The 26503-nt window shown below is 47.3% G+C and overlaps 1 protein-coding gene across 1 annotated transcript in view; it reads left to right on the top strand.

Moving 5' to 3' along the window:
* PRMT3 (protein arginine methyltransferase 3) overlaps positions 1-26503 on the top strand; it is a 919521-nt gene that overhangs the window by 133605 nt on the left and 759413 nt on the right. Inside the window, exon 7 of the mRNA XM_078684663.1 lies at positions 12708-12852. Within this exon, the coding sequence (XP_078540789.1) occupies positions 12708-12852 (145 nt within the window). The remainder of the gene's footprint in view (positions 1-12707; positions 12853-26503) is intronic.

Below are 26503 nucleotides of genomic sequence, written 5' to 3'. Positions count from 1 at the left end.
TCTTGTCTAGGCGGACGTGGTCTTTCTTTAGTCTTACCAGTAGCTATGTTGTGTTTCAGAACTGCACACTCGTTTATAAAATGACCTGGCTGTTTACAGTAATTGCATGTCCCTTTAACGGGAGCTGCAGGATGACTGGCTTGATTCGGACCCCTCTTCTGACTGTCTTGTGGAATAGATTGTGCAACTAATACTTTCATTTTTGTGTCTTTCATACGTCTCCTTTCGTGTTCTTGCTCTTCCCTGATTCTATTCTGGTGATACTGGAGCATCTGGAGCATTTGTGACGGGGTATTAGCTTGCCAGGTACTTTCGACTTTCAAAACTCGATTTTTAACTTGTGGACTTGAATTCTCGACTAGTTTAGTAACAAAAAGATGAGGGTATGACTCGCTACTTGTCTTCAGACCACTGTTAATAATAAAACATTTCTCAAATCTAGAATAAAAATCACTAGTGTCTTCATCCTGTTTCTGTTTACATGCTGAGATTGCATCCCAATCTTCCTTTTTCGTGGCTAGTAACCTTGGCAAAACCTGAATCAATAACTCGGGCAATTCTTTAACTTTAGCCCCAAGACCGGTACCTGGTACTCGTATTTTATCTGCAGCTTCTAGAGCTGTCCAATCAATCTTTTTCTCTCCCACCTCCCATTCTTTTTCCTTGAGTTTTTCATATACCCCTGCGGGCAACAGGACTTTTAGCATCTTAATGATGTCAGGATACGTGTATTCTCCCATACGGAGCATGTCTTTTAATTCTCGATGGAACCCTGCTGGATCTTTGTCGTGACAGGGAATTAACTTCTTCATCTCTAAGAGTTCCATCTTTGTGATAGGGGTGTAAACAAATACTCGTTGCATTTCAACACCCGTTCCTCTAACTGGATGTACTTCTCGTAACGGATGCTGTCTATCTATGTAAAATGGTTTACTTTCTGGAGGTGAGACGTGAACAAAATGCGGATTCAAAAACGTTCTATATTTGTGGCGCTGTTCTAGAATGATACTAATTAAATCGGTACCTAAACCTCTCCATCTATACTGGAGTAACTCGTTCAGAAAATCATGTAACGGGCCTGGATCAGAATGTTGACCCTCATACAGTGTAATGAGGTGCTGGACCATATACATACCCACCAGTCGCTGCTCGGCTGGGGGCAGTCTCAGAAACATTTGTGCCACTATTTCGTCTGGAAAAGTGGTAGAATCAGTTGTCCATCGGACTGCTGATCGGGCTAGTTCTTGTTCATGCATGGTACTATAACCGATTCGTGATTTCAGAATGTGATCGGTAGCTTGAAATACTTGTTCAAGAGAACCTTGTTCTGGTGCTGGAAGAGGAAAAACTTTCTTGTGTTCTAGGCGTGAATGTCGGTCGGGAAGTCTAGTTCTACCTACATACGCTATTCTGGTGGGATTCTCGTCGTCTACCTCTTCAGTAGAAGAGTCGTCTTCTTTCTCGGACACTTGTGCTGCTTTGCGTTTCTCGTGTAACTTTATTATTTCCTTACGAATTTTCTTGTACATACTCTCTATACTACTTAGTGTCTTGTGTCTTCCCTCGGCTATATGGTCACTCCACCTTGTCAGGACTTTCATTTCGGTCGGATCTTTAGTTGGATAATCTTGTTCCCTTATTAAACAATTAATTAGAAACTTTAATAGCATGAGCTGAGTCTCGGCTTTCCTTTGAGACATGGCTTCGCCAATACTTTCTGGATCTACTCCTGTACGGATGAAACGATATATTCTGTCTAGGTCTTCTTTCATATTCGGTAGGGTGTCCAAGTACTCGGTCACCCGTCTTACACGCAATGAATATATAACCATATCATTATCGCCTGGGACTGGATCATAACGGCATTCGGTAAGGGCTCGCTTGATATCTGCAACGGACTGGGGTTTGGGCGTACGCTGTAACGCACGTTCATGTAACTCGATTAATGTCACACGTCTGTGTTGCGGCGGGGTACAAGGAGGACTTCCCCCCCCCGCGGCTCCTAAACTGGAATCGTCGACGGGTATCGTACGGGCTGGCAGAGTGACTGATGTAGCGGGTACATGTACTGTAGGCTGGACCGGGGGTACCGTAACAGGTGCTGCAACGGGTGCCCCGGTGGCTGGAGGAACAGGAATTACATTATTTACGGGAGCTGGCGGAACAGGATTTGCATATTCTGGGACTGTGTCGTCCAAATAGGACGAGAGAAAAATATCAGCTGCGGTCGGTTTGTGACGCAGCTTAATCGGAACTAATGGCGGCGGAAAATTACATGGTGCTTCCGGGGTTGCTTTCGGCAAGCCCTCGGCAAGAAGAGGATACATACCCTTAATAAGGGAATTTCTCTGTCTGTCTGACTGTTCGGCTTTAACTCGTTCACCTATTTCGATTAGTTCCCTTTCTTGGGCTCGTTCTGAGGATTCCCTACTTAATTCTGTCTTTCTGATTTCTTTTTCGGTTCTTCTATGAGATTCTTTGCGCCATAACTCGATGGCATCTTTCTGGGACTGTCTAGATTTCTTTTTCCATAATACTTCTTCTACTCGCATGATGCACTCGGCATCCCACGTACCTGATACAGGCCATCTATATTTCTCTTCTAATTCCTTGGTGTACTCCACCCATAAGTCTAGATATAATATGGCACTTATGCCATGTTTATGATACATAAAATGACCTGGACTGTCCCTAGGCGGGACAGGAACTGCTTCCTCAAGCAGACCTTTTCTAGTTTTTAGCTGACGTAATTTCGAGAACAGAGGCATAACTTAGGCTGGAGTCTGGACACAATACAATACACGATAAACACAATAATAACTGAAAAACGAATCACTCATACCACGACATTGAAAACACATGGAATAACATTTAGAATAACAGTTCGAACAGAATATTACCTGGTATACTGAGAACAGAACACATGAATTTCTCGAGAACAGAACTTACTAGAATAACTAGATGCACTGCTAAAACAGTACGAAACTTACCGGTCCCATAAAGAGACACGTCAGGACCCGCATCCACCTAGGTGAACACTTCGTGTTGGATCTGTGTACCCAAACCCACGGACCAGAGACAAATTAATTGACCCTGTCTAGATACTACCCCAGCAACGGTACTCACCGGGCAGCAAGAACGGAAGGCCTCGGACTGGACTGGACTGCTACGACGACGGACTACGAACTTCGGACTTCAGTTACAGGTGGGCCTCCGGATACCTCGGACCTTGGACTCTCGGCTTGGGCTCTGGTCGGGACTCGCCGCGTTCCTCCACCGCCTCGTCTGGATGCTGGACCGCAACCTCCGTCTCCTCCGTGGGCCTGAGGGATACTTGAAGCAGAAATATCTGCACGTGCACGGTATGGTTCCGTCACGGCTGCAGAGGATCAGGGGGCCTGCGTGGCTTCTCCGGCACGTGGGGAAAGGGCATGTCCCTGTTCGGGCGCCATTATGTGGTATATAAATAATTTATTACCGGATCTATTTTTCAGGATACTCATATAAACAGATAGCTCAATAAATAAGAGTCACGATTCGAGGTAGCTGGAGTTTACAGGCTTTTAATCAGGCATAAAGGACAGGAACAGGACAGCCTGTACGGGAATAGGATGGCAGCTGCCGGGGGCAGGATCTGGGAATTGGCTAGCTTTTAATAACAGTGCACAATATTTATAGTTAAACAAATACATTACATTCAATACAGTAGGCGTAGCAGTAGGCGTGGTTTCGTAGCAGTCGCGAAAGATAAGGACTAAATGAAGTAACAAGAAGGCGTGTACAGGGCGTATACATAGACATGTGATGCAAGCGTAACAGAATATGTCATTAACGGGGCGGAGACATGGAGGGGGCTACCTGAGCAGCTGGGACCTCTAACCTAGTGGTGCGCGCAAATGGGCAATGACGTGTTACCAGGGAAAACTGGGGGCTATGACTTCTGCGCTAGAAGAGGAGACCAAAGTCTGGAGTGTCAGAGCGACATGTACCCAGGCATATCTGGTATCTGGTGTTTAGAGTACATGTTGATAGAATCCAAAAGTTATCAGGGCAAAGGCTAACAGACATTAAGACTGGTGCATGCATAATTCTACATGTATTGTGTGTGCTAGGAATATTCTATGAATATTAATACAGTATTTCTCTTACATGGAGACATAAAGGCTAGACTATGACGGGAACTATTGATGCGATTCAGTAGCTTAGGAATGCAGAGAAGGAGGGCTGGACTGATAACTAGAAACATAACATACTCTTGGCAGACTGGGAGGCAGAGCCAGGCCGGGCCGGGCACTGCGAGGCATGAAGTAAGCGAAGGGTCAGGGATGCAGGTGGGGGCTGTATCGCTCCTCGGAGAGGGTTCAGAAGACAGGAGCTGAATCTGGTGTCCGGGCCCTTTTGAGGCCTAGAAACGGGGACAATTCAATGAATTAACGTGCACACTGTAAAATGTGGCAACGTAGGTTTACATAGGTCTAATATTCGTTGCTTTCACGAGGACTGGAAACTGGCATACTAGAGATGGACACAACTATAATTGCGTCTTTAATCGATCAGAGGGGAATACATGCATATCGATCATGCACATATAACATAAGATGGGGAACACGTAGGCACATATAACATGGCAAAATTTACTTTTCCACACTGGGGAGGATGGGAGGGGAACTGGGCCTGGCCTCACTTACACCTGAATAGGCTCTGTCCTGTCCCCACACAAAGGGCTGCATTACCCCTCCCCTCCCGTCCTGAGTCTGGAGCAATGGCAGGAAGGGCAGGGCCTCTGTGCACTTTAAAGACCTTTTTTGAACCACTCCCACTTCAAAGGCTGCACTGGGTATAAGTACTAGACCTCAGACACTGCCACTTCAGTACACTTCTGGACCTATCGATACTCTGTCAGAAAGAAGGACTACTGTGCTGCTGAAGAACTGCCACTCCGATGGACTGCTCTCTGTTGGACTCCTCTTTGCTGTGCTGACCGCTGCCTGCTTCTCTCTGCCTGGGTGAGAATGACTGGACCTGCATCACTTGACCCCAGAACCCAGAGTGACTCCCAGGCTAGTTGAATATGCTCCTGATCTTAAGTCTCAGGAACATAAAATATTTCCAGTCATCCTGCTTCTGCACCTGGACACTGCCAGTAGGGAGTCTACTCTTCCAAGTGGTGTCCCAAGTCCTGGAACCTTTAAAATGGACCTAAGGTGCTTGCCAGCGGAACTTACTCATATTCTCTGCTGAGTGAGGCAACCCTGGGCGAACCAACACATCACCTCGATTGAGCAGCGCATCCCTGAGCAGAACCGACGCATCGTGGCTGCTGTGTGGATTGGACCCGTCGCAAGGACTCCTATCGCCACCAACTCCCGCATCTTGAGACTGACATATCGTCTTTAGAACCGCTAGTCTGTGATGCTTTATCCTGCGTAAGCCCCACATCACTCATCGGCGGCAACCTCGACGACCACGAAACTCCGACTCATTGTCTCTGCTTCGCCTCGCATCCGCTACAACAGACTTCGCATCACAAGCCCCGTTGACAGGATCCTCGATGGCGGCGCATCAGGACTTTGCACCGCATCCTTGTCGCATCTCGGAACCAACGCATTACCTCTGCTGCGCACTGCATCTTTAACACGGATCCATGCAACGCTCCGCAACCCGGAATCAAGGTACTTTGTTCAGCAGGCCTAACTGGGTTCCTGTAGCCCGCCCTCGCTACATCGCAGTCGACCTGAACTAGTGACTTTGTCCTGGTCCAACACTACCAGATATCCCAAATTGTGCCTTTTGCTTCTTGATGCTATTTCACTTTAAAATTCTGAAATTCAATATCTGCAGTTCTACTAATTTGATTTTTGTTGTTTTGGTCTTGGTGGGCGTGTGCGTCGGATGGCCGGGGGCGGTCCGATCTGCGCACGTGTCAAATTTCCCCGCACAGTGGGAGAATTTACGCCGCAGCCAAAGGGTTCAAATCAGAGCTGTTTTTTCAACCTGGTGTGGACTCTTTTTATGCACTGTTTTCACTGTTTTCCTATTTGAAGTGTTGCACAAACACTTTACACACAGCCTGTAAAGTTAAGCCTGACTGCTCTGTGCCAAGCTACCAGACGGTGGGCACAGGTTGATTTAGGAGTTGACTGCCTTACCCTGACTAGAGTTGTGGTTGCTGCTTGACCAGGGCTCATATCAGTCTGCCATCAACCCAAATTTCTAACAATGTGCAGCATTTCTTATTGATAAGCTAAAAATATATTTTTGTTCCTTTTGTATATTTTTGTTCCATTTTTCCATTTTTGTTGAAATCTGCATTTTGCGCAGCAGTGTGAGGAATATGTGGGAAGTGAGTTAAATCGACTATCTTGTGGCCATACAACACATTTATCCAGTGGCCCTGCCTATACTGCAGCTTTAAAAGGAATGGAGCTTCGCTAGGAAATGCTAGTAGTCTTATATTAAGCGAAGAAAGTCTTGGTAACCTAAATACTAGTTAATGGTTTCCAAAATGTTCTTTTTGTTTTGTCTGAAGTATGGGGATGTATGACACTCCTCTGGATTTTCTTGTGCAGGCCCCTACAGAAGACAATTTCAGCAAAAGCAGGTGGTAATGCTGTCCACAAACTGATGTTGAATTGACCATAAGCTTACCGTTTGAGATTTGCACATCTCGGTACCTCTCAGAAGTAGCTACATTCCATTGCTTTCCCATAAAAGCAGAGTCAGGAAGAGAATGAAGTACTCCAAAACATGAGGACTGACTTTTCTAGTTCTTTTTTTTAGGGTGGGGGCGGTGCGGTAGTGTCAGCATGGAGAGGGTTTAAAAATAATGACGTTAGTACACATGCATGCAACTTGTAAACATTATCAATCGAGGTGGTAGAGTAGTTAATGACTGGTACGACACACTGGCTTTCCATTACTCGCAGGCTATACTTGAAGTTGTCCAAACCACTCTGATTGGTGGCAAAGCAGATACAAAGAACAGACAAAAGACACTTCCAAATAATAAGGAACGTGATTTCAATGCAGAAATTAGACCTGCTAACCTTGAAAATAGTTTTCCCATACGAGAGGAGGGGGCAAGGCTTTGAAGGGGCAGGGTCTGGAGTGGAGGCGGAGCTTTGAACCCATCACCACCTGGCCAACCCTGGAGGGGGCGGGAAATGGTAAGGAGAGGGGTGAGATTAGTGACCTATACTACCAGAGTAGCCCCTCCTAATTTACCACACCCAAACAAGTGGCAGTGCTGCTGAGCCTGCAGACAACATCCTGCGGAGCTTATAGAGACCATGATGACCATCGGACGGCCAGAGCTTCCATACAAGGAGCTGGAAACCTGCTCTCGGCATGGGTGGCTCAGTGTGTGTAGGCAGGTCTGCATCAGAGTAGCCGGAGGCAGTCTGACCTCCCTGGACCACTGTGCTCTCCGGGGAGGTGCCTGCTGCCTGAACCCGAATTATTGTTCCATGCTCACGCACCAAATTCCCCATTTCATCACAGTTCACCTGCCAAGTGAATTTTGATTGATGACAAACAAAATCCGCCCCTCACGTGGCCTGAATAAATGGGAGGATTCTGCTCTATGTGCTTTTTGAATGATAATTTCACCCACATTCATAACTAAAGCTGGTCAATCAAAGTGATAGCAAGTATGGTGTAACTTATTCTCTGCGTAAAGGGGTCACATCGGTATGTGTGGAACTCTACCTACTTCCCATAGACACATTTGAATATAAAATATGTTTTTTTGACCTCTTGTAGGCAGTGTAAGTCACTGGGTGAGGATTGAAAGCTTGCATTGGCATTGCCCGTGCAGTAGCTGTTCTGTGAGGGAGTCATTGCAGGCACTGCAGGTCACTGGGTGAGGATTGAAAGCTTGCATTGGCATTGCCCGTGCAGTAGCTGTTCTGTGAGGGAGTCATTGCAGGCACTGCAGGTCACTGGGTGAGGGTTGAAGGCTTGCATTGGCATTGCCCGTGCAGTAGCTGTTCTGTGAGGGAGTCATTGCAGGCAGTGCAGGTCACTGGGTGAGGATTGAAAGCTTGCATTGGCATTGCCCGTGCAGTAGCTGTTCTTTGAGGGAGTCATTTCAGGCACTGCAGGCCACTGGGTGAGGATTGAAAGCTTGCATTGGCATTGCCCGTGCAATAGCTGTTCTGTGAGGGAGTCATTGCAGGCCCTCCAGGTCACTGGGTGAGGATTGAAAGCTTGCATTGGCATTGCCCGTGCAGTAGCTGTTCTTTGAGGGAGTCATTGCAGGCACTGCAGGTCACTGGGTGAGGGTTGAAGGCTTGCATTGGCATTGCCCGTGCAGTAGCTGTTCTGTGAGGGAGTCATTGCAGGCAGTGCAGGTCACTGGGTGAGGATTGAAAGCTTGCATTGGCATTGCCCGTGCAGTAGCTGTTCTGTGAGGGAGTCATTGCAGGCAGTGCAGGTCACTGGGTGAGGATTGAAAGCTTGCATTGGCATTGCCCGTGCAGTAGCTGTTCTGTGAGGGAGTCATTGCAGGCACTGCAGGTCACTGGGTGAGTGTTGAAGGCTTGCATTGGCATTGCCCGTGCAGTAGCTGTTCTGTGAGGGAGTCATTGCAGGCAGTGCAGGTCACTGGGTGAGGGTTGAAGGCTTGCATTGGCATTGCCCGTGCAGTAGCTGTTCTGTGAGGGAGTCATTGCAGGCACTGCAGGCCACTGGGTGAGGGTTGAAAGCTTGCATTGGCATTGCCCGTACAATAGCTGTTCTTTGAGGGACGGAAGCAGCTCAGTTGCAAAGGGCCTTCCCTTACTGCCTCCTTTATGTTCATGGAGGCTGGAAGGAATCCGTGGCCTATGCCTCCACGCATCTTTTAACAACACCGGGGAATTTATATTGTCTAGTTCAACCTTGGAATCATGTTGATGGCATTATTCCAAATCTGTATTCTTTTTAATGTGCATTTGGGAAGAAATTACTTTTATGGTTATTCTTTTAGATGGCCATCCTGCTTTCAAGGGTGGGACTTGTTTCAGGTTTGTTTCTGTCTTGCAGCTCTAGCTAACAAGTGATACCTTCCTTACAGAGTTTACAGTAGTGCTTCCTGAGACCACCACTGCTAATGTTTGTTCCTTCCCATGTATCCTGCCATGTATTTGTTCAATGATCTCTCATTCATTCATATATCCATCCATCCACTCACACAGCCATTCAGATTACTCGCCCATGAGAATCTCATCCGCAGACACTCACTCACTAATTCATCCAAACATGCACTCACTCATCGATACTTACATTGACTCATTCTTGCCCTCCCATAGTTACCCGTCCACATAACAGGGCACACAAGCAAGCTAATCGATCAAGATTTTTTTCTGATACATTTAGGCTGACCAACTGGCCTGACTTGTGCCTTTTCTCTTTTAAATTTCTTTTGGTATAAACGAGTGATGTAACTTCATTTATGACGCCAAATATGAAATTGGCAACAATGACAATTCGTAAGACATACTTTATATGTATCGGTGAAAAATTACATTTACAGCCACACTGTTTGTGATTAACAAATGTATGTTGCAGTTACTCACCATAGCATGCATCAGGCACAGGAGGAGCTGAAACAAAAGCTACGAGTCGGTGCTTTCAGACCCCATAGTAGACCAGAACTGCATCAACACTGCGTGACACAAAGCGCATTTCATGGGGTGCTGGCCATGGTTCAGAGCTATGTGGATGCAGCGCTCTGGTCAAGGTCGTTCTGTAGCAACAATTAATAGTCTTCAATCAAAACTGAAACTCAGTTACCTTCCTTGTTAAAAGGAAATGTAGATGTGAACCTGCAGGAATAGCTGTTGTTGTTGTAACTGTTTTGGGCACAATATCTTCTGTGCCACACTTGGCCCAACACGTCCTTGAATGGGTGAGTTGTATCACAATCAGACAATTACACTCTCAGGGTCATGAGGGATTCCAACTCTGACTACTAATTTAGGGAAATCGGTTAGGAATCCATAGAAAGGGTGTTGTTGTGTGGGACTGACACTTGAAATACATATGGCTGAGTGCAGCACATCACTACAGGAAACTTTTGATTCCTACTAGACTTAATGACATTATGTATCATAACGAGCTTTGTTTTTGTTCAGTTTCATAATTTCGGACAACACAGCATAGATAGATATATTTTTTAAGCCGACTGTTACCATAAGTGTATCATGGTGCTCGAAAACTACAAATACAGCCAGGCAGGGAACTAACGATATTCAGTGGGAGTGAGGCAAGAGAATATAGAACACAACAGAGTCTTCAGTCCTTTCCCAGAGAGTCTGTGATTGGAGGATGGATGATGACTGCAAGGACAGAGGATGCTCAGTCCCCACCGCGGGACTCGACAAGTGCTGCATCTTGTGCGTTTAAAGGACCCGATTCGGAGCTGAACAAGTGAACTGGACACGGGCCGAGGGGTGCATTTGCTACCACAGGGCAGCACGGCCAGGAAGGTGTATTCCGTCGTATAGCAGGCCTGATTCACCAGCAAGAGCACTCTGAAATAAATCCACTGCTTTATTGAGAGCGCGTGCAGTAGGCACCCCGTGTCTGACCCCTGACCACATGTACCAAAGGCCACAAAGCAGCCACCACCGCGTCGCTGCTTTTGAATCTGGTTTCAGATAGCCGTAAATGCAGAGTACTGTCACGAGTCACGACTAGGAAGCAAAGAATCACTTATGCACTCCACTGCTCCGGGATAAAAACAAGATTTAGAGCAGGAGTAGAAGAGGGCAACATGGCCAGACCCGGTGGATCTGGCTGTCAAAGTGGAAGTCCTTATCAGAAGCCACTTTGGGGTTTTTAACCCCGAGTAGAGGCGCTGGGGTGGGGCCTACTCGCCTGGAGCAAAGCCTGCTCCAAGGCTGAGGCCTCCGCCTTCCCTTCCCCAGAGTCTCCTTTCATCAGCTCAGGCGCACGCTGCATGTTATAGGTCAATGTATGGAGACTTTAGATGTGCGGGCAGCATACGGGTTACACACGTATTAGAAGACAATCTCATGTGTACAGTTTTGCACCATAATATTACCGTAAAATATTTATTTGGAAGCACTGCAATCAAACATACCCTTTTCAGTAGATGACAATACATTAATTTTGCTATTGCACAAGAGTATTTCTATTCTACAAAACGACATTGCCTAACGCAAGAGTTTCCTCTCCAAGATAAAACCTTCTGAGCCTTTTTTTCGATTTGTCGGACAGGGTGCTTCCATTGAAATTGTGGCGGGTGACGTCATATCTACCATAGTGCATATAGGCGAGGCACAGAGTACAGCGGACGGGACTTCAGCATATTTTGAAGAGGACCCTGTCTGCAAACCTTACATAAAACTGTTAATTTGCCAAGAAATACTAGAGTCTCATTTTAGTAAATCCACTTTTTGTGTCTAAACATCAATTTGCCGTTTTCATGAAGTACTAATGTATACCACACATGGAGATGTTCCGCATTGCATGGTCATGTATCACTGTCTGGTAGAACGGATGCCCACATCTGCCAATCATTACCACCATTACACTAGTGCCATGCCATGGCTGAACACAGTTTGTAAAAAATTACCTCCATCATGCCAGGGCCAGTGTTATATTAGGAGTGTCCACCCTCGTGCCTAGGATGCCAGCAGTGTACCCCAGCCTAACCATATCAGGTATTGGCAGCATATACTGGACAGCTGCCCACTGAGTGGTCGTGATTACCACTATTGTACCAGAGCCAACATGATGCCAAGAGTCTGCTTCATCATGCAATGGATGCAGACAATATGAAAATAATGGCAAGATTAACCAGTGGCTAGCATTATACTGAAGTAGGCACATTCAGAGATGGCCACGTGTCCAGGGTGTGGCGTAACGACCAGAGCTGGCGTCTTTGGCGCTGGGGAACCAGGTTCGAGTCTAGGCATTGACTCAACATCCTGTGATTCTGGGCGAATCACTTAATCTGCCTGTGCCTAACAAGAACGAATGTGTCCTTGTGTAACGTAACTGTGTAAGGAGCGAGTGCTCCTCTACAGCGCTCCAATACCTTCGAGTCGAGTTCGCGATATATATATATATATATATATATATTTCCACTTTAAACCCTGTGCGCATCTCCCTTGAGCATCTCCCTCCCGGACCCCGCCCTGCTCACCCACAGAAACTCAGGCCCACTTTGGGCCACGCCCCATCCCCGCCCATTCTGTGACCCCGCGCTTCTGCCTTCCCCCTCGCACACCGCACTGAGCTGAGCAGACATTCTGTAATTTGGACATATAAGACAGTGACTTGGCCATTAAGAGTGATAAGTGTTTTGCAGGCTAAATTGATTGGTGTAAAATCGCAAAACTGTAACTGGACTTGTACCATTCCCCCTAAAATGAATTCTGATGACGGTTGTGCCCTTGTTTGATAGTATATTGGAGCGCTCTGAAAAGATACATTATCCCTATTAAGCGCTATAAGCGAAGTGGGCAACGAGGTTGTCTATTGTTTTGTTATGTTTGTAACGCAATAATTACGTGCATGGCCTGTCTCATTATGTGTCGCCAGCAGAGGGCGCCTCAGCCTTCTTTGCTGGAGTGGTTTTGCTGCAGTCTCGCCTCTGTCTGCCCCCATCCCTCACCCCCCCCCCTTGCTTCCCTCCTTTATTCTCTTTTCACAGTTCACTAACTTTGTCTCAAGGGTATGTTTCCAATTGATTACAGACACTTTGCGCAGGACTTTGTGATGAACGCAGATGTCGGGAGCAGCGCGTCCTCCGCCGGCGCGGTGGCGGCCCTGCGTGAAGATGAGGACGGCGCCTACTTCTGCTCCTACAGCCACCACGGGATCCACGAGGAGATGCTAAAGGTCAGCGGCTGGCAGAGAGTTGGGGGGAGTGAGTGAGCGCGTGCCCGCCCCGCACTCTGGCGCATTGCTGCAGTGCGCCTGCATTGTTAACCGCATCTGTGCCAGATAAGTGAGGCGGAGGCGCCACAGCGCGTCAGAGTGATAAACTGCAGCCCCGCGCAGAGGATGCGCGCTCACGCGGCGGAGGTGGGCGGAGGCGTGGCCTGTCTGTGGAATGCACTGCAGCAGGGACGTGCGCTGCAGCAGGAGCCGCAGTAGGCGGCTGGGGGCTCGTGACGTCCCCCCCCCCCCCCACACACACCCTACGCCGCAGTACGCGAATTATGGCCAGAGATGGCGGGAAACATCTCACACACTGCAGTGACCTTGAACATCAGTAGCTGAACAAACACTGAGGGTAGGACTCTGAAGGAATGGGTTTGGGGAACAGAAAGGGCCCCCCACCTACCTCTGACTGACCTGTAGTCGATGCTGCCCTTTTGCACACACTTTAGGCCCAGGCCGCCTCAGCCTGCAGTCTAGAGTGGAGACTAAGGGCAGGGGGTGTATCTGGGTCAGACTTGAAGGACAGGTCCTAAACCGACCATGGCACTGAGCCACGGGCCAGTGGTGGTCTGGCGACATATTCCAACGGAGAACAGCCATGGAATGTGCGAGGCCCCTCTAATGTAGATAAGTGGCCCCTTGCAAGGAGACCATTCACAGACACTGTGGGAGGCCCATTGTCCAGCATTTTACCCCCCCCCCCACAGTTTTCACTTTCAGCCCACAAGCATTTCTCTCACCTTAAGTTGATAGGTGTGAGAATTGCTTGTGGGCTAAAAGTTAAAACTGTGGGGGCGCAAAAAATGCTGGATAATGGGCCTCCCACAGTGTCTGTGAATGGGGCTCCTTGCAATTGAGGGAGCGTCTCCAGACACCATCCCTGAGAGGCCCGGGGAGGGGGGGCCCTCCGAAGGACCTTAATTGCAAGGTGACACCTTTCTTTGAAATAGATCGCCAGGGAAACAACCGGACACATCAGGACACATCACCAGTGCTTGGCCCCATGCTGGTGGGCTGAGTGCGAGGCCCTGGGCAGCTACCCATACCTAGCGCCGGCCCTGAGAACAGCCACGCTGAGAACACCTCCTCCTTATGTCCCACATACATTAACCAGTGCCCTGCCAAGGCCTCATTGACCAGTGATCCCCGCATGGGAGGACCCCGCACACTTTTTGCAGTTTTCAAAGGCAAATAACTTTTCTTTAAGGGCTAACGCCTTTTTTGAGGGCCACTACTCTGAACTACAAACAGAGTTAAGAAGAGGAGTTTGCTGTGACGTGCACATACATATCACTCATAATAGGCAAGCTTTGCTCACACAATTGGGAGGCGAAGGGCGTTTATTTATGAGGACAATATATCATGGCATTAAATGTCGTACACTTTTCCTGAAGGTGGTATTGGGTTGAACAAAACTAATGACCGACTGTTCCGTACATGACCTCTTCTATTTTATTGTATTCTTACTACATACAGGGCTAACATCCAAGACTGCCTCACAGTGTCATACCAGCATTTATGTAATAAAGCTTTCAAGTTTCCAAGTTTTATGTGGTTGGTGGTAGCTCGCCCATGCCAGGTAGTTTTTTTTTTATTTTTACAATCCGGGATTTAAAGCCCTGTTTATTTCATGATAAAAGAGGGAAAACAAGTCCCAGAATGCAAAGAAAGAGCCGGAAAATTGAAAGCAGTGAAACATAGACATTTCTTCTCCTTCAGACCTAGTGAACATTGAAACAATTGAGTCAATCGTAGGGCCCAGAGAGCCAGATCTGAGTCAGACTAGAAAGATATCCGACAACTATGTATATGAGTTACACTACATTCATTGTATCGGATGTGAGCTCTCTGACCTTCCTGGATCTATCTTGGACACCCATAGAAGAAGGCTGTGTAATGTTGGTTGAGTTAAAAAGATGCATGTGGTAGTGTGATTAGGGAGTCCTTGAACAGAAGTGACTTGCCTACCTCCAGCATCTGCATAGCGCATTGAAGTCTCATAGCGCGCACATCACTACTATACATCCCTTCATGCTTTCACTCTGTAGTGTGCATCAGAACTCTGTGCGATTCTATGCTGAAGTGTACATACGTACTCACCACACCTCCATACATTAACAGTACTCCAAAGCCCTCCATCTCTTTGCTATGAGGTGTATTTCAGTGCTCCACCCAGTCTGGTTTTATGACATGACCTATTAAGACCTACTATCAGGTGCAGTGGGACATTGACACTTTTTCCTACAGCACCACCAATTCACCTTTTGAACCTTGCCCTATCCTTGGTAAATGAAAGATTTAACTGAGGGCATGAGGCAATTTTAACCTCACTCTTCACAACACACCCTTGCACTTACTTAACACAACTGTCGCAAAACCAGCCGGTCTACCCCCTGGTGGAGGATAAGGAGACCACTGGGAAACCCGAGCACTCAAGTAATAAAAGACCCAATGATGATGATGATACTCACTTAAAGAAGAGAGCGGAGAATCAAGATATACTGCACCGTATGCTTAATGTGAACGAGGGTCTTCACCGTATAAGAACCCTGGACCCTGGTAAGAACAGGATGTGTGATTCATTCCCCTTTGGCTTTTGATTACACGCCTCTGTTCCATCACCCATAATTTCCAAGTCTTACCAGCCATGAAGTACCTGTATACATCTGCTCAGCCAATCCATACTGCACTCCTGTAGCCATGCCAGGAAGCATTCGCACCCATCAAAAGTGCCAAAGAGCACCCACATTAGCCAGCCATGGCCTAAACCAGCCCCATCAGCTATGAACGCCAATCCCTTTCAACGTGAACTGTGCCATTGGTAACAGCCAAGAAGTGCCTCAGATATGGAAGCCATGATGGACCGTTTCCTCCCAGCATGCCCTAGTCAATCAAGAATGACCTACCCAAGTCTGTTCACACGTGATGTGCACTGTAGTAATACGGGACACTGATTCCATCACCCAAGGCATGCTCTGCCTCACCGGCCATGACATGTCCAAGTCTAGCCAGCCCAGGGATATCCTGTCCTTTCATCCATGGTGTGTGTCTATCCCTTAGGTGAGACCACACCTCCAAATCGACCAGCCATGATGTGCCACCGTACAATCAGCATGAGCACGCCCCAGTCCCCCATGACATTTCCCAGAGCCATCTGCAAGGAAGCTGTCTCAGATAGAGACTCTTTTCTATCACTTGTTGACTTTAATTTGTATCTGTTGGACTGACATCCTCTTCATAATTGCAGGTGAGCTGAACTGACATTCCACTGATACCTTAAATTCCGAAAGTCTTTAGATTGGGAGCGCCCCCACTGGGAGGGGTCTATATTGATCTTGGAGGTGGGAGATTCCAAAAAGTTGAATACTCTCCCCCTCTGCCTCCTTCCACTCCAATTCTTCTCATGTTTAAAAAAAAAAATCGTATTCTCTCTGCCAGTTAGTTCCTCCTTGATTTGCCTGCATGTGTCCCCCAGGACCAATACACCCTTTATGCTTTAGAAATGTTTATAATAAATAAAAAAAATAACATTCAAGGCGCATATCTGGGTTGCTTATGTGCTGTAAAATGTGCCAGAACACTGTAGAACGCCGCGTCTTTTATACCCGCTTGTAAATCACTTATTTAAATTCGTACAAAATTCTCAGTTAGGAGCACCCTAAAGAACATGTATGCCTGATGGAAAATGTACATTGCACGTGTGCACTAGTCATCAGAGGCCATGATGTGCGCATATAGGGGTATATATCACAGAAATGCGGCTGCAGTTGTGCAAAAAAATAAAGGGCAAACACAATATCTTGCGCACATAAAGGGGCAAACTTGTGCAACTAATTTTTGAACATGTAGGATACATGGTGTTTTTTCATTATATGTGCTTTCCCCAAATGTTGCTTGTGGGAGGTTTCTAGGCATCTATACGTCAAGGGAAAGTACCTTGCGGGTAAGTTGTGTGTATTTTACTCCTATTTTTGCTCGCTGTGGGCCGTGGGGTCACTATCAATAGCTTACAGACGTTTCCAAAGCGTGGGACAGTGGTGCCGGCCATGCGGCAGCTCAGCTGTGCGTATTTGCGCGTAGGTGATGAATACAGTAGCGGGCACGTCGGAGTCCTGAAAAACCCCGCGAGATAAATGTACTTATCCCTCAGATATCAGTGCAGCAGGGTGAAGAATTGATGAACAGGAAGCAGAAACGTCTGGGCTCAGAAGCGCAGCCGAGCGCGGCCGCCTGACAGAAAGCGCGGGCTTTTAATTGATTGCGTCGGGCTCCGCGCAGCGGCGGAGTGATTGGTGGGGACAGGGTCGAGTGCTCTCCAGCTGACTTCTCTTGATTGAGGGCGAATGAACCCGTTTTTATTCCAAGAACCCGTCCTCTTTTTACCGAGCCCCGCTCTGTTTTCTCCCTAGATCCGGGTAAATACGATATACTCCCCTGTACTCCAGGAATATATTGACACACCTCGTTTTACCGTGCGTTATTCCAAATCCCCTCTCCATTTTTGGAAAGTGATATTTAAAACCACAAAATGAACTCTTGGGTTTACCTTCGCTCTTAAAAAATGCGAGGCATTGTTCACTGTAATTAAATAAATATAATATAAATAAATATTTGTTTCTCATTTTGCGTTCAGCATTCTTGCCGATATTCGGTGGGCAAAAACGGGTAGAGTTTTTTCAGATCTGAAAATAGGATTTCGCAAATTGATGACATAACAGGAGGTGAAATCCTACGACCTTTTTACCAGCAGGGACGTCACAGAAATGTACTTCCGGTAGCGGAAGGCACATCAGGTCGCGCCTTGGTCCGGACGGGTGGCACTGACTCTCAGAGCAGGGCGCGCGCAGAAGGGTTCGCGGGTGTTTTTAATTTAACATGTAGGTGGGTGTGATGACGTGTCTACGGTTCCAAGCTGCGGCATTACTGGTACCACTCGAATAAAATGTGCTGCAAAATACCTCATGCTTAAATAAACCAAAAGGGTCCACTGCGGAAACATTTTCCGAACGATAAATAAATTACTTGATTAAATACATCAAGGTCTTTTTTTGGGTGGGGGTACGAATTCGGGTACTGTGGTAGTTAAACAATTCGATAAACATTATTTCCTAAATTGTTTCGCAGGCCGACAAGCCTTTTCCAGGTCACCCGGGATCACGCCAGGGGCGCATGGTTTATGTCTTTCTTCGATGTGGGTCAGTGATACTCAAAGTACGGCCCGGGGGCTTGTGGCCCTTTTGACCTTTACAGCGATGCGGCCCCTGGTGAATAATAGCACGAGCTGCTCAGTGCTTGCTGAGCACAGCACTAATATTCAGAAAAGGTGTTAAATAAACGATCACGCATTTATTTGCACGTTAAAAGAAGTAAACGGTGGTGCCCTGCACCGCGTAACTTTAGGTAACCTGTAAATAAATGCTTGCCCGTTTTATACAAAGAAAAAATCGGCCTCCTTGCAAAATCCCTGACCCACCAAGGACCCCCTACTCCCACAGTGCGTCCCTCGGTCACACCACAGACCATACTTTGTGGCCGCTGGGCATATGTTTCCAGTACCCGTGATGTAGGTGCGAGAGTGGGAAGAGGGCAGCCGCAGAGGGGCTCGGATACTTGTACTCTCTTGGACTGAAACAACGTCTTTGTCCGTGCAATGTTGCAAAATTGTCCAATGATTATCACGTGGAAGAAACACTGTGATCTAGAATCTAAAACATGCCATGCCTTTAGAAAGTCGAACCTCTTTATTTACGGACTTTGAGCCGTGTGACCTGAGGCTATATTTCTGGGGTTTGCATGGCCAGGTGGAAACAGGACGGCGCGTCTCCTCGGCTGCTCTGCAGAGGGAAGTCCTCGCGTTCTGTCGCAGTAAAGATTCTCCTGTCTGCTGCAGGATGCCCCGGGGCTCCCTACACAGCCCTCGTGCATCGGAATGATTCTTCGGCATAGCACTAGCCAGCCACAGATCTATCACATGTCAGACAGTGCCAGTCGTCTCCCTAGTCACGGGCTCTCCTTGGCTGATCACACATTGCAGCAAGTTTGCTGTAAGGGCTGCTTTCCGTCCCAGGCAGCCTTCACTGTCCAAAGAAATTGCTTTCCTCTTATGCCACTGTCCTTCACTTTGGAAGCTATTTATTGCAACCGTCCCAGCCTTCAACAGCCACAGGAAGACAGGGCTAAATCAGTAGCCAGTAGGACGACTGCGAAAGGGGCAGCCAGGCCTGCTACCTTCATTGGTAGGATTGGCTAGTATGGTTCAGCTGTCGAGCACCCACCTTTCAAGGATGAGGTCTTATGTCTAAATCGTTTCCTGTGGATTCTGCATTCCTGGGCCTGAATTAAACATTGGAGGCATTGTCTTGATTTATACCTTCATTCACCCCCTTAACACGGTGCGCCTGCACAGACGGGGCAATGTTCACAGTTACACAAGCAAGGAGCTGACTTGGCACAGGTGCAAACTCTCACCGCTTGCATATATGCTGGGAGTGCATCAGTGAGGTTAAACCCCTTCACATGTCCATTCCCTGTCATAGACTGGTTTCTGTAACCCTGCCTCCGCCAGTATCACACCCCACTCTTCTATGGCAGCATGCTCCTGCTAATGTCCTCTATAAAATCTTTTGTTGGTTCTAAAAGTATCTGCGAAGGCTATGTACCCTCGAGATTTTTCACTGTAAGGAGTGTGTTTGGCCTTCTTAAGGGCCTGTCAGTGTGAACGCTGTGAATTAGTATGAGCAGTTCCCTAGATAAACAATCTTTTTTTTTTAATGGCTTTTAAACCCGCACTCTTTGGTCTGCCTATTCCTGCTGCAACAACAGCTCCAAGCTGGACTGCCGTCATTGGAAGGCCCAGCGCAGTGACTATAGCATGGACCACAGTTCAAGCAAGGGGAGGCTGCAGCGGTGCACACAATTCACACGTTGATTGGAACAACAACTGCGCTGGTGATTGGATTCACCGCTAGGGGTGGGCGGAATTTGCGTAATCGCATTACGTAAATCTCTGCGAAACTGTAAAAAATCTCCGCGAACACACAAAGTTCGCGTTGCTTTTTTACTGTTCGCAATCGCAGTTTGCGTGCTCGGGGGGAAATATCTCGCGAACCCGCATTTGAGAACGCGAACAAGCAAACATTTTGCAAAGTTGCGGAATGCAGAATTTTGGGCAATTTTGCATTCTCCGCGGAATGCGAAATTCCGCAAATTCTGCAAACGGAACGGAATTTTCCGCCCAGGCCTAGCTACAATCAAAGATTCCACCACAGAAGGGACCACAGCTGCTACTTTACCACCCCGCCTACATCACAGCAGTGGAAATCGCTTCTACCACAGCAACAACAAGGAGCCCTACAGATGCAATCGAAGCCACCACAGTAGCAACAACAGCTGCGGCAATAGCTGCAAGCACATCAAAGACCGTAGCAGTGACATCTTCAACCACAGCGGCCACCATGGCAGGGATACCTGAAGCTAACACTTGTAACTGTAGACTGCAGCTGCTGCCAAGGTAGGAACATCTGCAGTGAAAACCATCTTTATCCCTGCAGAGACCACAACAGCTACCGGCACAGAAGCTCCTAGAACCTTGACAACAACTGCCACTATGGCAGGGACGTAGCAGCAACCTCCACTGTAAACCACAGAAGGGTCCACAGCAGCTTCCACATCTGCACTCACAGCCGGGACCACAGCAAACACAGATGCATCAACAGGAGAAACTAAAACTGTGCTTTGCTGCCACCCTGGAAGGGCGAACCACAAAAACAATCTTCACAGTCGTAACCACAGCTGCCCTAAATTTAGTGACCATAGCTGCAGCAGTGGATGTGTCAATTGAAGTAACTGCTACAGTGACCACAACTATCAAAAGAGCAGGATGAAAACAGCCACATCAACATAGACACAGCAGTAAATACAGCTGTAAAACCAGCAAGGACAACCGGGGAATCCAATGCAGCATCTACATCAATGACTGCAGTTGAAACTACTGCAAGAACAACATCATTAACCACAGCTGTCACCATTGAAGCAACAGCAAAGACATTTCTACCACAACAAGGACCACAGCAGCAACATCAGGATCTACACCATCTGTGCCATCACAGATGCAGTAACAGCCACAATTATAGCAACAACAACACGAGCAACCATAGCAGCAAGCACAGCAATAATGACAAGTTCTACCTAGCTGTGAACCCATGATGGACTACAGTAGCGAATACAACTGCACCATGACAGGGAAAACCACAGCTTCACACAGCTGTAATGACAGCAGTGACCACAGCTGCCAATGCTACAGGGCAACTGCAGCCTCAGCAGCACAGACCACTGCAGCACAGAGCTCTACTCACAGCAGCACTGCAGGGATCAAACCTTCCACAGCAGTAGTAATCCCAACAGGGTCCAAAGCAGCAACTGCGGCTGTCGCCTGGCAGGGATAGCACCTTTCGAATCTAGGGCCGTGCTAAAATTTTAGGTGGGTAATTGGGAGGTAGGGGTTGATCATGACCACTGCTTCATGAGAGTGTAAATGGGTCAGGATAAACTTGCTTCTTCTGGGATCATTTGACTAGATACATGGAGAACATGTGGCCGGTACTCCTGGCAAATGCTTGGATTAATAAGATCTGCAGATACAAGCACGATGTGATGACAGGTTGGTATCTCATAGCAGAGCCACTGTGGCTGTTACGAAAGCTGGGCCAGCGCCCCTTCAACCAGGACAACTGCTCTGGTTGCAGGAAAGAATGGAAAATAAAGGGCTACCCGGACAGCAGAGACACTGTCAGCCTTGCTTAAAGCAGCCGCCATCTGTATGGCCTAGGATAACTTGAGCAGTATGCATTTTAGATACACCCACACATCCTGCTCGAATATCCCTACATATGTGTATAGCCACCCTTCATAAATGTACCAGACGTGTCCTTGGTAAAGCAAACATTTTTTGGGTGAATGAACTGACCTTTTGCACTGTTAGGTCAGCAGGGATCTCCGTCTGAAGGCTATAGGCAAACAGGTTCCTTCCTGGATGAATGTATAAAGAGATTTACACTAAAGCACATGGAATGTTAATAAGGCAAATGAACAGGACCAACAATCTATGGCAAGCGGGAACGGAATCTTGCAATATAAGTGAGTGGTCTATTGAGATACTCTTGCTTTGAACTGAATTGCAGCAAGATGCTTGTGCAACGTGCCTGCAATAATTTAGTGGTTGTGACCAGTGGATTGAGAGAGATAGTAGTGGAAGTCCTCCGTGATGGAGGTCCTGCACATCCAGACAGTGGACGCCAACCCTGCTCCAGTATCAGCACATCTCTTCAAAGCCTTGCAGAGGACTATTCATTCCAGTAACTCCTTTTCTCACAAGTGGTGTGCAGACAGGGGTTTTTGAAAGGTGTAACCCTCTGGTCATTGGAGTTTTCTAACTCGCTTCCACCTTAACTTGTAGTCTGATGAAAGATGCATTTTTGAACAAATCGATTTCAATTATGCTTCTCTAAGCCTAGAGCAGAAGACCATTCTTTTCACAGCCAACTAAAATGTATTATTCAGATGGTTAAAGCAAGACTTTTACTATGGGAAGCTTTATATCTTACATAAAACAACAAAAACGGAGTAGGACTCATATGAACCTCTTAGATTGTTTGAAAACAGCACTCTCTAGAACATTACCAATGTCATACGGTTCCTTCCAATCAAGTTATCATCTGCATTCAGACTACATATGTGTCAAAGTATGGGGACAGAGTTCACACATCGCATCAGAATATGTAGGCCCGATTCCTGGCTAGCTGACAGTGCCTCATCCGGACCCCTAAACCTGACAGGGTACCAGATGGCGTCTGGAACCTTAGAACCCCCCCTCCACCTCCCACGTAAATCGTGGAAACTGAACTATTCTTTTGTGGTTACCCTAGGCATGCCCAAAGAGAGTGACAAGAAATACGCCAATTGGCATTTCAAACATTTGTTGAAGCAATTGGATTCTTCTGTAAAATACATGAGCTGCAGTTATCAGTAGAAGGAGACAAAGCATGGTTACCACCATTACTAGAACGGTGAAGAAGATGAAGAATTCATCCAATATAATGTTGCAGTAAATATATGAATGTATATCATGATAGTAACTGTCTAGCACTGACTCTATTCTAGAGAGCGTAGTAAGAATTGCATTCTGCCAGATCACTGGAAGCAGCTTAACTCCCCATTTACCTGTATGTGTTATGTATCCAGAAGTCAGTCTGGTGTAGAACAGGCGGCTGTCCTTTTCAGGATAGTGATGGAAGTCAGCAGGGCTGGCAATTAGTTACAGGCGGACATCCAGGATAATCCATGGACGTGCTCCTCTGACCACCTAAGTTTCAGAAGCAGTTTATATAATAAAACTGCCTCTGTTCGCACTGTGTCCGAGATCCTGTGCTATGTTATTGTTTGTATTTCTGATTCAGAGCTCTCTCCAAATGGACAACATACAAGAGCAGCGTGCTCTGTGTACTTTATCCTTGAATATAATGTACAGTGTGGTGATAAAATCATTACGAAGAAATGTGCGTTGCAAGTAGAACACTTACTGAGTATACTCTGGTGTACGTGCAAAGTATGTAAAAAGTCACAGTTTAGAAAAGATGGCACGTTTCAACGTGAACTTATAAAATTGAAGTTTTTGTGCATGGGCCTTGTTAAAACGCCAACATCAAGCCATCTCTCCCTGCTGTTAAAATCAGTGTTGATCAGTGCAACCGAGTCATGGAAACCTCTTTCCTGTTCTTGCGATAAAGTCTCACATTCTGCAGTTCAGGCTACCATATAACTCCATGTTATTGGGGGGACACCATGTTCTGGGCCATCACAACCCATTGATTTCTAAAAACTGTAATCTTGGTTCACCTCTGTTGAACTAAAGTGCTACTTTGCAGTAAGATTTAGAATTCAATAGAAAACTGGAATATTGTGCCCTCTTTGATGTGGAGTAATCTAGTGCTACTGTTGAAAGAAATGTATCTGCCATAAGCTGTCTTCCTTATTTTTAAATTTGGATCTCTGTAGTTTTGACCTCCACTACGAACAAAACCACTAGTTTCTGCTCTCTCTTAAAATTGTGTTTTTCTTCTCTCACTGCAGCCCCTACTTTTGCAGGCATAGACTTCATTGGGGTCCTAAGCTGTTATTGTGAATTGTAAATATTTCAATAACTAGCCTTTTGTATTTCTGGTAAATCAGTGCTGTTGCCTAGAGATCACTTATGGAAACCATGGAACATAATAATTAATTGTCACTCATAATTTTCAATTGGCATATGAAGATGAAACTGAAGTGTGGCATTCTTTGCCCAGCACTAAATTGTGCAGTTCTGAAATCGACTGTGATGCTTGGCACTTGTTGCAACTCGTTGACCACCCTTCTGGGTGACATTCAGTGCGGAGATACCAAGTCGGTCTGGGATGTGCCAATGCTCCACCATGCGCTGAATGTGGTATCCACCAATATGCCGCCTGATTGCGAGAGGAGAGATCCTTCTTCTGGACATGTATTAGCTCTCGAGACAGCCCTTGGCACCGGCCCACTTCTCTGTGCAGATGTAACATCCTATCGGAAACTTTCAAGCACTTAAAATAATGTAAAGTCGTCTACATCATCCAGCTTACACTAATATGGATCCAGCAACGCCAGCTGGATAAAATGATCAACATGACCACTCCTGCAGCCAATCTGTCCATGCCTATACTATCCGACAATGTCAGATACAAATATGACCACCAACAAATCTGTTTAATTATGCCACCATGTCCTAAAATGAGTGGCAACAGTTAAGAGCAAAACAAATGGCCCTAAAACATGTAGAGTTGCAAAGCAGTCTGCAGAGATTGCCCATCTGCAGCGACCATCAAGACATACCTAATGAAAATCATCTTAACAACCAAGTCTCCCTTGAAGTGACTGAAAGTTTAGAATATAGGTTTCACCCGCTTGGCCTCATAGACAGATCTTTCTGCAGAGCAGGAAGGACAGAATAGCTGATGGACTTGCATTGATTGCAAGGGCAGGTCTAATGTACTCCAAGGCTAGAGCAGCGGCCCATGTCAAGAACGTAACATCACATTGTACTTTCACCCAACACAAATCAATGTCTGTAACTGCTAGGTGCTTAAGGTATGGTTACCATGCATTTTTCATGAGGAATTATTCATCCTAGTTACCTCCTACCCAACAATGATTTACAGAGTGCCCATGATTGTTGACTTCAGCCTGTAGGTCCTCGGCTACTGGAATAAAAAGAGCCCTAGACAGATTAGAACACATGGAGCTGCTGGGGTACACCCAGCAGTTCGGTGCCCCACTGGCATAACTGTGCCCACACTGGACTTCTCAGTTAACTACACCATAAACAAACTGGCAACCATATTGATATAGTGTTCAAGCCATCACCTGATATTGGTACACTGACAATGCTTTAAGCAAAGTAATACCCTCCAAGCCGAGGAGCACTCCAACATGTCGTTTATTAGAAGAACTGCCGGGCCCTCGAGAAAGCATGGCGCAGAGACCCGACTGCAGACAACATGAACACCCTCAAGCACGCCTCCCGAAAACACCACCAGCTGATCCGCACCACCAAGAAGACCGCATTCAAGGAACGGCTGGACAACAACGCCCACAACAGCAAGGAACTCTTCACCATCGTCAAAGAGCTCTCGAACCCCAGTGCCGGAAACAACAACATCACTCCCTCGCAAGATCTCTGCTACTCGCTCGCCTCGTTCTTCCACAGCAAGATCGCAGACATACACAACATTTTCAGCACACAGCCGACGCATCCCACGACCGTACCAACGCCCCCCACCACCACCCTCCGAGCCTGGACCCCGATCAACACCGAAGACACCATCCGCACGATGAACTCCATCCACTCCGGATCACCAACCGACCCCTGCCCTCACCACGTCTTCAACAAGGCCGACGCCGCCATCGCACCCCACCTCCGGGACATCATCAACACCCCCTTCGACACCGCCACCTTCCCAGAGAGCTGGAAGCACGCAGAACTCAGCGCCCTACTGAAGAAACCGGCAGCGGACCCCACCGACCTCAAAAACTACCGCCCCATCTCGCTCCTTCCTTTTCCTGCCAAAGTCATCGAGAAGACCGTCAACAGACAGCTGGCTGCCTTCCTCGCAGTCGGCTTCCGGGCCAACCACAGCACCGAGACTGCCCTCATCGCAGCCACCGACGACATCCGAGCCCTGCTCGACAACGGGGAAACAGCGGCCCTCATCCTCCTGGACCTCTCCGCAGCGTTCGACGCGGTCTGCCACCGCACCCTAGTGCAACGCCTGAACAACGTCGGAATCCAAGAGAAGGCACTGGAGTGGATCATCTCCTTCCTTGCCGGAAGGACCCAGAGAGTCCGCCTCCCCGTTCAGATCCGAGGCCACCGAAGTCATCTGCGGCGTACCACAAGGATCATCACTCAGCCCCACCCTCTTCAACGTCTACATGAGCCCCCTCGCAGCCATCGCACGCCAACACAACCTCAACGTCATCTCCTACGCCGACGACACCCAGCTGATCCTCTCCCTCACCAACGACCCCACAACCGCCA

This window comes from Lissotriton helveticus, chromosome 3_2 (assembly GCF_964261635.1).
Source record: "Lissotriton helveticus chromosome 3_2, aLisHel1.1, whole genome shotgun sequence".
Lineage (NCBI taxonomy): Eukaryota > Metazoa > Chordata > Amphibia > Caudata > Salamandridae > Lissotriton > Lissotriton helveticus.
Note: the sequence above shows the minus strand (reverse complement) of the source record. Positions and strands in the feature narration are given on the sequence as shown.